This window comes from Nannospalax galili, unplaced genomic scaffold, assembly GCF_000622305.1.
Source record: "Nannospalax galili isolate Female #2095 unplaced genomic scaffold, S.galili_v1.0 scaffold212, whole genome shotgun sequence".
NCBI lineage: Eukaryota > Metazoa > Chordata > Mammalia > Rodentia > Spalacidae > Nannospalax > Nannospalax galili.
Window position 1 is genome coordinate 3,878,000 of NW_008333884.1, and position 16,434 is coordinate 3,894,433.

The following is a 16,434-nucleotide window of genomic DNA, read 5'->3' on the forward strand; positions in this document are numbered from 1 at the left end:
AGATTCTGTGTCTCTAGATGAAAATTTTATTTTCAATCTCTCCTTAAACATTAGGGTTTTCAAAATCTTAATGGAGAACAAGCACTTCAGTAAGATTTATGGTTGGGGATCACATAATTGTATAAAAACCTCCATACTTAGCTGAGACATGTATTAATTCCCAGATAAAGACTTTTGTAAATGGGCAACTGAAACAGAAACCACAAATTATCTGACCACAGTCTGCAGACTCCCACAACTGGAGTGCTGATGTAGCAGTAAGACAGAATCCCATAGAAACCATTATTCCATGTCCACTTCAGACACTGTTGAGGAAATCTCACTCTTCACCCAAGTTACTGGTTCTGGTACATATGGATCATAAGTCCATTTGGGGAAAACTCGTTTATAGAGGTTCATTAGTACTGTATCCTGAGATTTCAGCTTCCCATCAAAACTGCACTTCATGTGGCCATGGGTACCTAGAATTTAGAAAGCAAGGCGAGTTGGTCTAAGTGAAAGTGAAAAATTTTAAAGCTGTGAACTTCCAACCCAAGTCATCTGTTAACTGGGGAAATGAGGATTTGGGAATCCCACATTCTCTTACCCAAAGGCTCCTTAATATGTCCCCGGCGGCCCCACTTGGTTCTCAGTTCCACAGGTTTAAACCACATCACATCCTCTAAGAATGGAACATACCAAGAAGACCAAGATGTAGCATTTACCTACAAAATCTAAGCCCAAGCTTCCTTCCACAAAGGAAATCAGATCCCGTTCCCCTTCATTCCTACCTCTGTTGAAGAACATGTAACGAACTACTGCCATCTTAGTAAAAATTTTGAAAGGATGACCACTCAGAACAACTCTCTTAATGACCATTCTGTCTGGATCTACCGATAACAGATGGCCTGTAGCAATGAGGCTGTGCATTCCTAGGAAGGGAGAGTAGTTGGTAATGCATCTATCTATAAGCCAAATCCTTCACTTGTTGCTCTAATCTATTCTAAAGACCTTTGCAAGATTTTCTTGGAGAAATGTTAAAGTAGCAATGCACTATGCTATCTTCCTGAGCTCACAAAAGACCACTTAAAGAGATTTCTGTTGAACCAGTCCTTCAACCCTAAATATAATCTGAGCAGCCCCTGAAGTTTGGAAACAAGATAAAAAAAGTAGTTTATCATCCTGGCTTAGACTAAGATTGACATCTTGAAAACCATCAATACCTTCTTAATAACATTAGGCCCCTAAGTCTAAATTCAGGAAACAGTGAAAATCCTAGTTAAATACTTGTAGGTCTATTATTCACCACTGTAAATTCAACTTACCATTGCTTTTCTGCTGAAAAAGCAGCACAGATGCAGGAGGAAAAGTGATTGGTGCAAACACTGTCACCACTAAGGCTGCATCAGGAGTCAGGAATCTCTGAAATTTATGTTTATCAGCTTCCAAAATAAGGATCAAAAAAAGAAACACAAAACATTTTTAAAATCCATAGGCAATCCAGAGAGGCCTGTCAAAAGCTGTTATCATTGCCACACATACCACCACCCCCTTAAAATTCTGGCCATCAAAACTGGAAGCCTTGGGCATACTGAGTAAATACTATACCATGATCTACATTATGTCCCCAGGCTAACTGTAACAGCTGTTCTGTTTTTAAAACATTTCATTTGATTTTGTGTGTGTCTGTGTATAGGTTTATGCACAAGAGTGCCAGGTGCCCAAGAGCCCAGAGGCATCAGATTCCCTGAAGCTAGACTTACAGGTAGACCCATCATGGGTGCTGCAAACTGATCTGGGTCCTCTGCAATAGTAGTATGCTCTAAACTGCTGAGCCATCTCCTCCAAATGTTTTTTGTTTTTGAGACAAACGCGAATGTATCCCAGGCTGGTCTTGAACTTGCTATATGTAGGATGACCTTCAACTCTTAATCCTCCCCTACCTCCACTGGAATTACATGCATGCACCAGCTTCAACTTGTTTCTTTACCCTTAAGTTTCAAATAAAATTTTTTCCTGTGTCAGTACAACTAAAAGATATAACCCAGTCCTACCAATGATTTCTCAACTGAGGGTAGGATCTTGAAGCTTGACTAAATTTGAGGTTCAAAAAGTTCTCCAGGTGATCTGGTACTCAATACTCCTAACCTACAGCTTTGTTGTGGCTGATCTCCTATGTTGGCTGTAGAAAAGTAGCATAGACATGTTCATGAACACTGATCAGACTGCTGTTCATCTGTAATGCATTATTATTTCCACAGCATACAAGTGGAGGTTAGAGGGAAAGCCTGTGTGAGTCAGTTCTCTCCTCCCACCACCATGTGGGTCAGGATATTGAACTCAGGTCATCAGCCTCAGCAGCAAGCACTTTTATCTGCTGAGCCATCTCACCAACCCCACAGTACTTTGTATTCCAATTATTTAATCCGTCAACTCTGCCACTGTGCCACCATAACAAAAGCATCCATAGTGAGCTGGGCATGGTGGTGTACCCTTGTAACCCCTGAAGCTAAAAAAAAACCACATCACAAATTTGAGGCAAGCTTAGGCTACATATTAAGACCTTGTCTCTCAAAAATTTAGTGCATAAATAAAAATAGTAAATAAGGAGCCAGGTGTGGTGGCTCACGCCTTTAAACCCAGCACCCAGGAGGCAGGCAGATCTCTGTGAGTTCAAGCCCAGCCTGGTCTACATTTTGAGTTCCACACAAGCTGGGGCTATAGGGAGACTCTGTCTCAAAAACCAAAAAAAAAAGGGGGGGCGGCAGAGAGGGCAGCAATGGCTCAGTGGTTAAGAGAACCTACTGTTCTTCCAGAGGACCTGAGTTCATTTCCCAGCACCTATGTCAGGGAGGTCACAGAAGTGTGTAACTCCAGCAGTACACTCACATGCACAAACCCACACACAGATACATACAGACATAAAATTATTAAGAGATATGCCCTGTTCCAATAAAAGTTTACAAAAACAAGCAGTAAGACAGACTTGTCCCAAAGACAAAGAACTTCCTTAGCATAACTGACGATAAAAACTATCCAGAGCACCACTGACACTGCCTTAATCTTTCTCCTGCCATCACTGAAGGTAAGCTTTGGTAATGTTCAAAAGCCTCAAGTTAGCAATTACCGCACATTCTTACGCCTAAAGCTTCCAAATCTGACTTAAAACCTATTGTGGAACAAATACTCATGGCAGAGAAGCCTCAGCACCACAAAGAAGTTGCGTCACTGGATGCTTCAGACAGGTTCAGATATTTTGAATAAAAACATCATTGGCTCCTAAGCCAGAACACTGAAAATACCTCAAAATTGCAGAGACCTTCAAATTTCAAGCTGTATTCTGCCTTCACCCAAATGTCAGTCTCCCAAAAAAACAAGAGACAATGAACTTAGCAGCTTCCCCACTAACCTACAGTGTGCTGAGAGAATAAAGGTGAGGCTCGGAAGCGCCTGAATCCACAGTGGAAGATCAGTTCTTCTTTGGCTTTCACAGGCTCAGTGTTGCCAGGGTTCCGGCTCACGACCATGTTCAATACTGACATCTGAGGACCAAATAAGAAAGAGCTTCTCAGTCTACGAATACAACAGGCTAACCTGAAAGGCAAGCCAAACAAACAACAAATTCATTCTAAGAACTGACCATGCTAGTTAATGTTATCGTGTAGATGATGATACCTATAGTTGTCCTTTTAATCCACTACATACAAATGCAATAGGCCTGGTCAATGCTCCATGCCTCATCAACCCTTACCACAATCAAAGGCTGTCATGTATCCCACTCCCAATGTGCATGTCTGCTGGTCACCTAGAGAAAACAGATCTGTGCATCGCCCATAAACCTTTATTTTTAAGATGGCTAATTCTTGTTCTGATCTGAAAAACATACCTTTCTTAGAGAAGTCTCAGAACCACACAGACTACATCACTGAGATGCTTCAGACAGGTTCAGACATTTTGGGCATAACCATCATTGACTTCTCTGATTCCTAAATCACCAAGACTGAATCCCAATGAGCAAAATGTCATGACTGGTTTGAAAAAATATTCCTAACTTTCCATTTCCCACAAAATACTGATTTACCTTCTGTTCATAAGGTAGCAAAGAAAAGGCAATCAAGGGTGCTCCTTGCCTGAAATATTCAACCACTGAGACAGGGACATCAGAGATATGAAGTGTGACATACCAGCCAACCTGCCAGGAGGAAGCACAGAACAATCACAGGGTTACCCTTAATGTCCCAATAATAAAGCATTTCTCCAAATGCGTAGAAAGTCTCCTACACTATACTAAAACCAACCCTCACTATTCAAGACTTACGTTCATGGATGTTTCAACTATCCAGGTTCAACTTTTTCAGTTAAATTATCTCTGCTACCTCTTTACTCAAGTAGGCAACATTTGGTGTCAAATAAAAACAAATTATATGCTGGAAAAGAAGACAGGTACCTCAACTCCCTCAGCTTCTGTTTCTTCAATTTCTTTAAAGATCCGTTTTCTAGTATTAATGAAATTTTGAAACTGAAAGATGCGAGCATAATCTCGAGGAAGGTTTTCCTTAGGGTCCCAAGGAGATGTCCGGAAGCTCTTGAGGCCTCGGTATTTTTGAAATCTAGAATATAGGAGATTGAGATTAAGATGGTGCTATATAAGACTCACATCACTTCTAAAATGGTTAAGGCTCTAACTTAAAAGACTCTTTATCATAGGATGTAGCTCAGTGGTAGCAAAACCAAACAAGTCTTTAAGCCTGGCTCTCTAGTAAACACCTGTCATCCCAGTACTCAGGAGCCTGAGAAGTAAAAGGATTGTGCATTCCATGCCAGTCTGAGCTACAAAGCAAACCTCTGTCTTTAATCACTATATATCAAAATCTAATTGCTAGTACTGGACATGGTAGCACACACCTATAGTCCCAGCACTTGTAGAAGTGGAAGCAGGAGGATTAGGAGTTCTAGGCCAGCCTGGCCAACATGAGACCCTCTCTCTACAACAAATAACCCCAAATAGTTTACACTAAAGCCATCCTGTAAATAGCTTCTAACTCCTATTTCAGAACCAACCTAGGCTTCACACAAGGAATAAAGTATTCATAATGCCTGTCAGGGAATGTGGCTCAGAAATGATAATGCCTTATCATTCTGTTATCCAACATAAACTCTGGCTCCAGCCAGGCTTGCTTCCAGAAGATCATCTTCCTACTTTTACAGTCTAAAACTCTCCCGAACATATACATGCACTCAGTATACTAAAAAAAAATCATTCTGTGATCCAACATAAACTCTGGCTCCAGCCAGGCTTGCTTCCAGAAGATCATCTTCCTACTTTTACTTTTACAGTCTAAAACTCTCCCGAACATATACATGCACTCAGTATACTCCTGTAGGAAGTATTTGTAATTACTCTTAATATTTCTTTCATTAGGGTCCTCCAAACCAGTCTATATACTGCTTCCCAGGTGTATTGCCTTCCCATGTAGAGTATTAGCCCTCCAGGAACAAGGACAATGTGATTTTTTTCCTTCTGCATCATGCTGACTTAGTTTGAAGCCATAAACGTTTTAAATAAAAGCTTGTTTGAATTCAGACTTTTGACTAACCGAATTCTAGCAGCCACATCACGGGGGGTGTCCATTTCATCTGGAAACATCTCTTCCAGTCTTTCTTGTTTATATTTCTCCAACATTTTCTCCTCAGCCTCTTCATCTACTTTCTCATCATATAGATCATCATGTAGAGACTCGCCTAAGGTCATAGTTTCACACTCCTCCTCCTCCTCTTCACCACTCTCACTCTGTATAGTAAGGGATTACAAGTGAGCATTGTGGCACATGCTTCTAGTCCTGGCATTCAGAGGGCCGAGGCAGGAAGATCACTGTGAGTTGGATGCCTGCTTGGGCAATAGACTAAGACTCTGTCTCAAAAACAAAACAACAAAAGAGGGCTGAAGAGATGGCTCAGTGGCTAAGAGCACTGGTTGCTCTTGCAGAGGACCCAGATCCAATTCCTAGTACCCACATGGCAGCTAACCACCCCCCAGTTCTAGGGGATCTGACACCCTCTTCTCATTTCTGTAGGCACTGTACTATATGGGTGCACTTACATACATGCAGGGAACACACTCATACACATAAAAATTTATCTTTTAAATATTTTATTATTTTTATTTTACGTGTATGAGTGTATTGCCTGCATGTATGTGAGGGCACCTGTGTCATGGTCAGAAGAGGGCTTCAGATTCCCCTGGAACTGGAGTTAAAAGACAGTTTGTAGCTGCTATGTGGGTGTTGGGTATCGAACCCAGGTCCTCTGTAAGAGCACTTAGTGCTCTTAACCACTGAGCCATCTCTTCAGCCACATAAAAATATTTTTTAAAAATGGTCTGAGGAGATAGCTCAGTTGGTAAGAGTGCTGGGCATGGTGGCGCATGCCTATAATACTAGCATGGAGGTAGAGTCTAGAGGATCCAAAGTTCAAGGTCATCCTCAGTTATAGAGTTTAAGGGTAGCCTGAGATACTAAGGTCCTGCCTCAAGAAACTAAAAACTTAACACTGGCAAGGTAGCACAGTGGTTAAAGGTACTTGCTGCCAACCCTGCCAAACCTGAGTTCTATCCCTGGAACCTAAAGAGTGGAAAGAGAGAAGTGACTCCAGCCAAGTTGTCCCCTTACTCCACACACCAAATAAATAAATATAAAAAGTATTCTTTTTCTTAAAAAAAGCTAAAACCATAAAGTGCCAGGCAAAGAGGCAGGGATGCAACTCAGTTGGTGGACTGTGGTACATTAAAACCAACAAGTGTAGTAGGGTACTCCTATAATCCCAGCACTGGGTGGGGGACAGAAGAATCAACAGGTCAGAGGCATCTCTGCTGCTTAGAACTTGGGATACATGAGACCTTCTGGCAAAAACAACAACAACAAAAAACCCAAAAGAAACAGAAACAACAAAAATAATGTGCTGACCTCAAAACAAAAACCAAGTATGGTATCATATACCTATGATCCTAGCTCTTGGGAAGCTAAAGCAGGATTTCTGTGGGTTCAAGGTCAGCCATAGGTTAGCAAGACCACCTAAAAAAAACGCAGCTATTTCAAAAGAAATCTACCCATATCTGTCCCGAAGGCCAGTAAAATAATTTTACTAGACACTGATTCCAAACCAGTATTACCTTTCTTTTAGTTTATGTGTGTGGGCACATGTATGTATAGGAACAGGCATGCATATGGAGGTCAAAGGACAAGTTGGGTGTCTGTCTTCACCTTCCATCTAGAGATAGTATCTCTTCTTTTGTTGTTTGCTCATTGGTCCTCAAGGTTTCAGGGACTATGTCTCTGCCTCTCATCTTGCCATAGGAGCAGTGGGATTGCAGCCATACATAACCACATCTGGCTTTATGTGGGTTCTGGGGATTCAAACTTGGGTCCTCCCACTTACATGACAAGCACTTTACCAGCCACAATATAAATTCTAATAAAAAATTAAGTCATAAAACAGGTCTCATTTTCTATAATTAGTTATTCTTAAGCAGTTGACAACATACACCTCAAAAGGTCAGGACTACACACTGGCTTGTTTTTGAAGCGGTATACATAGGTAGCTCAATCCTCTTACCTGAAATTCTTCTTCCATAAAACCTTCATGCTGTATATCATTATATTCATCTCCTTCCCTGCCACTTTCATCACCTTCCTCCAAAATCCACTCAGCTTGGTAACTGGATGTTCCTTTAGGGACCTTCTTTACTACCCTGGAACTTTGCTTTAATAAGTCTGTAAGAACTCAAAAAAAACTAGGTAAGCTTTATACCTCCTTTCCCATAAGCATTCTCATCTACGCAGGTTATTAAACATTGCTTGCAACATGAGAAACTAGCAGACTTCCAAATTTAATTTTGGGTGGGATGTGGTGGAACACACCTTTAGTTCTAGCACTGGGAATAGGCCGGTGCCTCTAAGTGAGTTCAAGGTCAGCCAGAGTTACACAGTGAAACCCTGTGTCAAGGAGGGAAAAAAATAGCTGCCTCACAATTAGCACCATTTACACAGCTAAATAAACCCCATGGTGATTCTACGTTTTATTGGTTATGAAAACAAACAGAAAGCCAGAAAGTGATTTTGAGTAATGAAGCAAAGTTGTGTCCAGTGTTTGCTTAGTATAATCATGCAGTATTTGGCAGTTCAGGGGAATAACAGAATTTCTATCACTTCCTCATCCATCCCTGTTAGAGGATGAGAAGCTATCATGTAAAGAGCTAGCAAAATTTTCTAGGTCAGGTAAGATGCTTGCCAGTACCAACCATTTGCCTCATTCAGCTCCTCCTCTGTGGGCCAGGTTTGCTCCCCTTCCATTGGATCTGGAATAGCCTCTGCTTGTAAAGACTCCTGTCTATCAGGGTCTGCCTTCATTAGAACCTTAAGGTCTTCATTCATATCAGTTATAGCATCTGTAGCACAAATCTAGAAAGCAAAAGCAGGTAATGGCCATCAAACATTAGCCAAAAGTATAGCAAATCTAACACAGTGATCGGAAAGAACCAGAAATCAGCCCTCACAAATTAAACAGGAAACCAAAGCATGTCAAAAACTTTCAAATAGCCAGTTTCAACTAGCTATTTGACTAACATTTCAACTCTACTGCTTAGCTCGATTTAAAAAAAAAAAAATTAATTTTTATTTTGTGTGTATGAGTGTACTGCCTGCATGTATATATGTACACCCATGTCATGTAATGCCCGAGGAGGCCAGAATGTCATATTTCCCTGGAACTGGAGTTAGGGACAGTTGTTAGCTGCCATGTGGGTGCCAGGAATCAAACCTTGGACCTCTATAAGAGTAAACGGTGCTCTTACTACTGAGTCATCTTTCTAGCCCCTTGAGGTCTTTTCTAATCGGGACTATCTCGTCATTATATTCCTAATTCATATTAAAAAAAAATACTTCATTTATTATATTTTGTGTTATGAGTGTATTGCCTACATATATTTAAGTGTGCCATGGGTGTTCAATGCCCAGAGGCCAGACGAGGGTGTCAGAGTCCCCTGGAACTGAAGTTATGGATGGTTGTTAGCTTCACCATGTGGATGCTAGGCATCGAACCAAGGTCCTATGGAAGAACAGCAATGATTCTTAACTGCTGAACCATCTCTCGAGCCCAATGCTTTTTAAAACTTTTTTTTGCTTGCATCATATATGTGCACCACATGTATACCTGGTGTCCCTGGAGGCCAAAGGAGAGCATCGCATCCCCTGGAACTGGAGTTACTGATGGTTATGAGCTGCCATGTGCTGGGAACTGCAAGAGCAGCAAGTGTTCTTAGCCCTGAGCCATGCTCCAGGCCCTATTCCTCACTCCATAACTCAAAAGGAATCCACCACTTGCTGCATCATCATGCCTAGGCTCATATGGTCTCTAACATATATATATGCTGTCTTTAACATATTTTGTCTCCTCTGTTGAACTCATAAATCACACACCTCCTTCTCCACACTTGGTTCGACTCTGATGTCTTGTGTGTAGCTTGCTAGTGTATCTCAATTTTCACAGCAAATACCTTAAGTACAGGCTATTTCACTCTTTACTATCAAAGGTATTTGCTATTTTTTCTAATCCAAGTGTTCTTTGAGGAAAGTGGCCATGTCTTGTGCTTTCCATGAACACAGAGCCAAGAGTAGTGAAGAGTAACTAGAAAGTGCTGGATACTTGCTGACTATTGTCTTTTCAAACTAACAGTCTCCTCAGTGACCTAAATGTGCATACTCTGGAATTTGTTTCCATCCTGTGTCAACTTTAATAACTTTATAATATATGCTTTTTAAAAACAATCTATGTCAGGTGTGGTGGTTCATGCCTTTAATCCCAGCACTCAGGAGGCAGAAGCAGGTGGATCTCTGTGAGTTCCCGGCCATCCAGGGTGCACAGTAAGACCTTGCCTCAAGAAAAAACAAACAAACCACAATTCTGTCCAGCCTGAGGTGCCAAACTTAATCCCTGGACCAACATGGTAGAAGGAAAGAACTGAATTTTATAAGCTGTCCTGTGACCACACATATGAAGTGTGTTTTGTAGTTTTAAAATCAATTTTTTTTTGGTCTTTTGGAGACAGGATCTCCCTGTAGCCCCAGCTGTCCTGGAACTCACTATGTAGACCAGGCTGGCCTTGAACTTACAGAGATCCGCCTGCCTCTGCCTCCCAAGTGCTGGGATTAAAGGTGTGCACAACCATGCCCGGCTTTAAAATCAATTAAAAAAAAATCAACAATCTTGGATGGGAAATGTAGCTCAGTAGTAGAGTGCCTGCCTAGCTTTGGGTTTGATCAAGAAATGGGAGGAAAAAAACCCTTACCTCCATTGCTGAGCTTTGTTCCTGTTGGGGTTTAACCACTCTAGGATTTAAAGGGAAAGGGTCCACAGGTCCATCTATCTGTTTCATTTGGAAATCACCATGTCCAACAACATGCAGTAAGCTATTTACATTCAGAGTTCGCCCACGAATGTAGCCTGAGATTTTCAAGGTCCCCACCAAGTTACTCTCTTCACTAGGCACAAAATCAGCAACATGGGCAAAGAGGTAAGTTCGCCGATCCCGAAAAGCAAGATGCCGTTGCTTTTGGTTAGCCAACTGCCTAAGCAGCATTCCTGCCTCCTGTTGGTTGTCTAGTAACAAGAGTTTGTCCTCAGGAAAGCGCTTCTCCACTGCTTTACTTAGCTTTTTTCTGGCATCAATTAGTCTCTTTGGTGGGAGGTCAGAAAACCCCTGGACAGCTAGTGCTGTAAATAGAAGAAAGAAAGGGTTTAAGCTATCAACTTTTTTTGGGGGGGGGGGGCTCTCTCTGAGAAAGGGTCTCCCTGTAGCCCCAGCTGTCCTGGAACTCACTATGTAGACCAGGCTGGCCTTGAACTCTCAGAGATCCGCCTGCCTTTGCCTCCCGAGTGCTGGGCTTAAAGGCGTGCGCGTCACCACGCCCGGCAACTATAAACTTTAAAAAAATTTTTTTATGTGTATGAGTGTATTGCTTGCATGTGAGTGCACCCGTGTCAGAAAAGGGCTTCGATTCCCCTGGAACTGGAGTTAAGGACGGTTTGTAGCCACCATGTGGGTGCTGGAACTCAAACCCAGGTCCTCTGAATAAGCAGTCAGCGCTCTTTAACTGCTGAGCCATCTCTCTAGCCCTCCTATCCTCTTTACTACTTGAAAATCCTTCTCCAGTTCACAAACAACCTAACAGCTCCACTGTGATCTCAGAGACCACTGGGAAACTCAGCATTTAGCTAACCCTAAAGAAATGTCACTGTAAGGTACAACTTCATATTATTCTTCCTCTGGGCAAATGAAATTAAATCACCTTGACTAATAATGTGAAATCACTAATGGAATACTATCCATCAGTTGTATTCCTAAATCAAATGCCAAGCACATAGGGCTGGGTGAGCCAGCATTTGGGTGAGTTCCAGGGAGACTCTTGTTTTACTTTCTTTTCTGGCCTCCAATATTCCATCTCACTTACTATAGGTGGGAAGTCCCTGAGCAAAGAGGCAAGATAGGCAATAATCCCCAGTGCTGTCCCAGCCTTCTAGTGGATCGAGGAGAAACAGGATGGTATCAGCAACTTTGGCCAAATCTAACACAGTATGCAGATCACCTGGAGACAGAAAACACAGGGAAGAAAAGCTAGTTGGCACATTATAAAGAAACATAACTACTTAAACGTAAGAATAGAAAAATACTGTGTATTACAACCTGGTTTTGCATATGTGAAAAACCACCGATGTTTTAAACGGGGGCTTAGTAGCATAAAGCTTCCCCATTCGTTCAAGTACACTGTTCCCAAGTCTTCATCCTGAAGCAGCCGAAGGGCCTCTGGCAGGGAAATCCTGCTGTGCAGAGGCACCACAAGCACCTGATGAGGTGGCCCATCCTTGCTGCCCAGCTGTCTCTTCTCTGCCAGAACCTAGGAATTGAAAAGTTCCAAGAACATCTCTCACCCTGCTCCACTACTGCATTTCCAACAACAAAGCAGCTGCCGCACTGAGGCAGAATCCTTTGAGTGTAAAAATAGCAAGGAAACTTTAAAGCAAAACAAAGGGCAGAATTGCGGGATGTGATGACACACCTTTTATCCCAGTACTCAGAAGACAGGATGGCAGATCTCTGTGACTTCAAGGCCAGCCAGAGTTACACAGAATGTCAAAAAAAAAAAAAACCAACAAAAAAACCCCAAAAACAATGCATACTGCGAGAGCAACAGGCCACATGAGTGATATGCAATGGCTTTCTTGTTTAAAGGTCGTGTGTATGTCAAGAAGTGTGGCAGGGCCTCAGACCAGCGAATGCTCTAGGTGAAATGTAGACCTGCAGGCCCGACCAGTGCTTTGGGCTTATTCGTTTCCGCCTCATTCCGGGATCATTTTCTAGTTTGAAGCCTTATCCACCTAGACTCATTCAGAAGCCACACCATTTCCCAACCCGCACTCTTCTCACCGCCTCCTTTTTCTGCTTTCGGAGCTGGCTGGCGCGATGCCTCTGGTCTAATCGGCTAAGCTGTTTTTTCACCTTCTTGCACAGGACTTTCACTTCCACCCTGCCTAGAAGGCAGATAAGAAGGGGCCGTTTTGCTCGGCCTCATCAGACCAACCCCTTCCCGGCCCACTTTTAAAAGGCGCTTTGGAGCGGGCCCCAGGCCCACAGCTGAGTCCAGACACGGGAATCCGTGAATACTAGCTATTACCCTTTTTCTCCCGTCTACTCACCTCTGCTCTCCCGCTGCGCGGACCCTCGCCCGTGATGTCGCCCGCCTTTATGCGCTTTATTCTGCTGCTTCAGGGGGCCAGAGCGGTGCGCTGCCATGCCGGCCCACGTGCACCAAGTCCGCACCACTTCCGGACCTAATGAGCGCTTCCGGCCCTCCCGTAGGGGCGGGCCTTCACACCGGCGGGGTTCCCGTGCCCTCTCGCGAGGTCTCTTCCACCAGCTGGTGAGTGACGGGTGCCCTGGCAGAACCACCGTGGGAACTTTTCCCATTCTGTGTTCTGCAGTTGGGGGCTTTAAGGCACCGGATGTACTGTGTCCCGGCTTGGGCTCTGGTTCCACGCGGGACATTCTGCTCCTTCAATTTCTGCCCTACAAAGTTGCATGAAGCCGGGCGTGGTGGCGCACGCCTTTAATCCCAGCACTCGGGAGGCAGAGGCAGGCGGATCTCTGTGAGTTCAAGGCCAGCCTGGTCTACATAGTGAGTTCCAGGACAGCTGGGGCTACGGGGAGACCCTGCCTCCAAAAAAAAAAAAAAAAAAAAAGAAAAGTTGCATGATATACAAGGTATTCTAAAGCTCCTCGTTTCGTGCCAGAGGCCATCTGTCACCGAGATTCTGCACATCCATTGATCTTTATGAAGTAGTGACGTGTTATCACTGGACAACCTTTTCTTTCCCTCAGTATTTTAATTCCCTACGTTATCTTGTCTCGCCCTCCCCGGCTCCGCACAAGTTCTGTGCTCTCTGTCGACTCCACCTCGGGCCCCCACAACCCTCAACACGGCCAGACGTGGCGCCCGGGGCTTCGGGCTCCGGGTCTCCACTTTTCCCCCACCGGCCTTGCAACTGAAAGCAAAGGACAAGCAGCGAGATTCCGGGGCGGGGGCGGGGGTGACTGGACCAAGCGCCCGACGCTGGCTTCCCCTTCCCCGTGTGCAGGTGCGGGGATTCTGGCCTCCCAGCGACTCGTGGAGCGGCACCTAGCCTGGTGGCCGGCGTCCGTCCACTCCGCGGGCGCACCGCCTACTCCCAGCGCTCATAATGCGGGTTCGCACCTTCGAGGCGAGAGCAGGCCGGTTGCCATGACAACGGTCCCAGAGGCGCGCGGGCCCGACGCCCCCAGGTGCCCTCAGCCTACGCGAGCCCTGACTCGACTTCCCCCCGCCCCAGTCGCAGCGCGCGCACACCCCCTCCCTGCCGGCTGTGGGAAGGGGCCGGGCCTGTATCCTGACGTTCGTGCGGGGCTCGGAAGATGGCTGCGGAGCCAAGCACCGGGCAGTGGCTGCGGCGGCGGCGGCGGCGGCAGGCGGGGAACGCGGCGGACGGGGGCTCCGCCTTGCGCGTGGGGCGCTGAGCCGAGAGGCGCCGAGGCAGCCAGGGCGCGCGGGGGGCTCGGGGGACCCTTTGCCGCCGCCTCCCAGCCACCCTGGGCACCATGGGCAGCGCCGAGGACGCAGTCAAGGAAAAACTGCTGTGGAACGTGAAAAAGGAGGTAACGCCGGGGCTCTGCCCTCGCGCGCTACCCAGGGCCGAAGTCTCGGCGTCCCAATCCCCGGCAGCTGCGTCCCGGGCCCGGGGGCCAGCTTGGCGCCCCGCGGCTTGTTTGTTGGGTGGTCCCGCAGCTCCCCGCTCTGTAGGCTGCAGCACCCGGGAGTCGGGGGAGGGGTGGCGGCGATTTCTGGAGGACCCGACGCCCCTTCATCGCCTGAGCAGCCGGGGGAGGGGGTGGGGTCCCGGCGGCCTGGGCGGGTCGGCTCCCGGGCGTCTGCAACTCCCCCCTTCCCCCCGCCCGTATTCCTTGAGCATCTCAGTCCTGGCTGCCAGAGGGTTGGCCGCACCTCCCTGTTTCTCGATCCACGCCCACCTCCTTAGCCAGGAACCCGGGTCTTTTTAAGAACGGTTTTTCAGACTCGCATTTTTTTCCTTTTGAGGGAAATCCTTCAGAAAGCAGTGTTTCTCTCTCCTAACCCCCTTTGCCTTGTTAGTGCTCGAAAGCTCATTTCAATTTCGGGGGGGGGCGGGGGGGTGGAATATGAATGACTCACCAGCTTGTGAGAGCTCATCATTGTAGAAGAAATGAATGAGGCCTCCTTCCGCAACCTGACTCTCTAGCTTTGCCTGCCAGATGTTTGAACTCCACCGAGTCAGGAAATTTGACTCCTTTGTTCACTGTTCTGTATCCAGTACCTGGCACTCTTCGGGGGCACTCAGTGACTATTTGGTAAATAAATCTGCTAACCTTGTAAACTGTGAGATTTTCTGGGAAAGCATTAACTTTAGAATAGTCTAGTCCTGATTATGTGTGACCTTGAGTAAAGTTACTTGAACCTTTTTAGTCTCGGCTTTGCTTTGTTTTTTAAATCTCTTAAAAATAGGGATATGCCCTCTCATATATGAACATTTACCATATTGTTTCACTTACTCCTTAGAGTTTTAGGATTTGAGAAGGCTCTGAGCTCTCATCCTACATTCCATGGCCTGTCTCCTGTGCCTAGCTTTGCCTCTCCTTGACAGAGACGTTGAAGCCATCCCTGTTCCAGCTTGTGTGAGCAGCTTCCTGGTGCTTTTGCTATGAAGGGGCCAAGTGAGGCTATCTTAAACCAAGGGTATATCAGATCAGTGTTAACACTTCAGCTTTGTCCTCCCTGAGGAAAAGAAAAATCTCTGTCATCAAACTCTCTTTCTGGGGATAATCACTGAGAGTTCATTCAGAAAGAGTAGAAACAAATGGCTGTACCTGAATAGTAGGTGCGTTGCTAGGGTTATTGGTGTGACCCAAATTTGAGAACTGATTAGCATATTGGGAAATACTTTTGAAAATGTCATTTGATTTTCTTTCCAGTACTTAAAAGACTATATGATTTCATGATAGTATAGCTGGGCATGGTAGTCCTTGCCTTTAATCCCAGCACTTGGGAGGCAGAGGCAGGTGGATTCCTGTGAGTTTGAGACCAGCCTGGTTTACATAGCAAGCTCCAGGACCACTGGGGCTACAGGGAGAACCCCCCCAAAAAAGAAAGATTGAAAAAAAAAAGACAACAGTATGCCATGAATGTGTAAGAGAGTGCAGATGCGCTCGAGCCAAGGCATGCTACTGACAGAGGCCATATTTTCCTGACAAAGGTTGGCCTGCTCTGAACTCTATGTATTTTTCTGGGAGAACCATATCCTTTCATATCTTTTTCTCAGCTACAAGAAGAGGCAGCTGAGGTAGCTATAGGCAAGGCTGTCCCTTCACAGAGGACCTCTTGTATAATTCCAAGAGCATCAGTGAGTCTTCCCATCCTAAATATATGTCCCTCCAGATGCCTATAGATCTTTAGCTGTGCAATTATGCTTTGCTTGATGCAAACACCCATTGGGATGAAATATAGGAAACTTTTAACAGTTTAGAGTGCAAGAATCTATCCCATCTGATCCTCATTGATCTAACTACTAACCATGAGCAGTTCCAGCAAGGAGGAGCCTCTAGATGCTTCCCCCCTTCTTCAGGATTTGGGTGTTCTACCTGTCTTCAAACAGTACAGTGCATGATAGGAGAGTATCTTGGGAGCCATGACAACATCAGATACTGCATTCTGTACAAAGAACAGCAAGGACTGACACTGAGCAGGGTAGCACCTGTCTGCAGTCCAAGCACTTTGGAGATTGAGACAGAAGAATCGCTGCAAGTTTGAGTCCAGCCTGGCCTACATAGTGAGACCCTGC

General features: G+C 45.2%; 2 protein-coding genes and 2 non-coding genes across 11 annotated transcripts in view; 1 reads left to right on the plus strand and 3 right to left on the minus strand.

Annotated features, from left to right (window-relative positions):
* Positions 1 to 8: 8 nt before the first annotated feature.
* Positions 9 to 12,884, minus strand: Tsr1 (TSR1 ribosome maturation factor). The gene is made up of 15 exons (XM_008828804.3): positions 12,727 to 12,884; positions 12,458 to 12,561; positions 11,717 to 11,927; positions 11,484 to 11,618; positions 10,322 to 10,746; positions 8,276 to 8,435; positions 7,591 to 7,748; positions 5,577 to 5,770; positions 4,427 to 4,589; positions 4,061 to 4,171; positions 3,389 to 3,521; positions 1,305 to 1,421; positions 771 to 911; positions 587 to 661; positions 9 to 461 (listed from the first exon to the last, which is right to left on the minus strand). Exons 1-15 carry the CDS (start codon positions 12,821 to 12,823, stop codon positions 283 to 285), a joined length of 2,403 nt encoding a protein of 800 aa, XP_008827026.1. The 5' UTR covers positions 12,824 to 12,884; the 3' UTR covers positions 9 to 282.
* Positions 3,170 to 3,263, minus strand: LOC115069562. Its single transcript, XR_003848813.1, has one exon. It is a non-coding gene; the product is annotated as a small nucleolar RNA SNORD91 family (small nucleolar RNA).
* LOC115069563 lies at positions 3,869 to 3,961 on the minus strand. The gene has a single exon (XR_003848814.1). It is a non-coding gene; the product is annotated as a small nucleolar RNA SNORD91 family (small nucleolar RNA).
* A 1,078-nt stretch (positions 12,885 to 13,962) lies between the features above and the next one.
* Positions 13,963 to 16,434, plus strand: part of Sgsm2 (small G protein signaling modulator 2) — a 50,533-nt gene continuing 48,061 nt past the window's right edge. Inside the window, exon 1 of one of the 8 annotated variants that reach the window (XM_008828807.3) lies at positions 13,963 to 14,218. In XM_008828807.3, the coding sequence (XP_008827029.1) occupies positions 14,162 to 14,218 (57 nt within the window). In that variant the 5' untranslated portion in view covers positions 13,963 to 14,161. Of the gene's footprint in view, positions 14,219 to 14,244; positions 14,948 to 16,434 lie in introns of those variants that run through there. The other 7 variants (XM_008828806.3, XR_003848809.1, XM_029561458.1 and 4 more) reach the window with 7 other exon arrangements.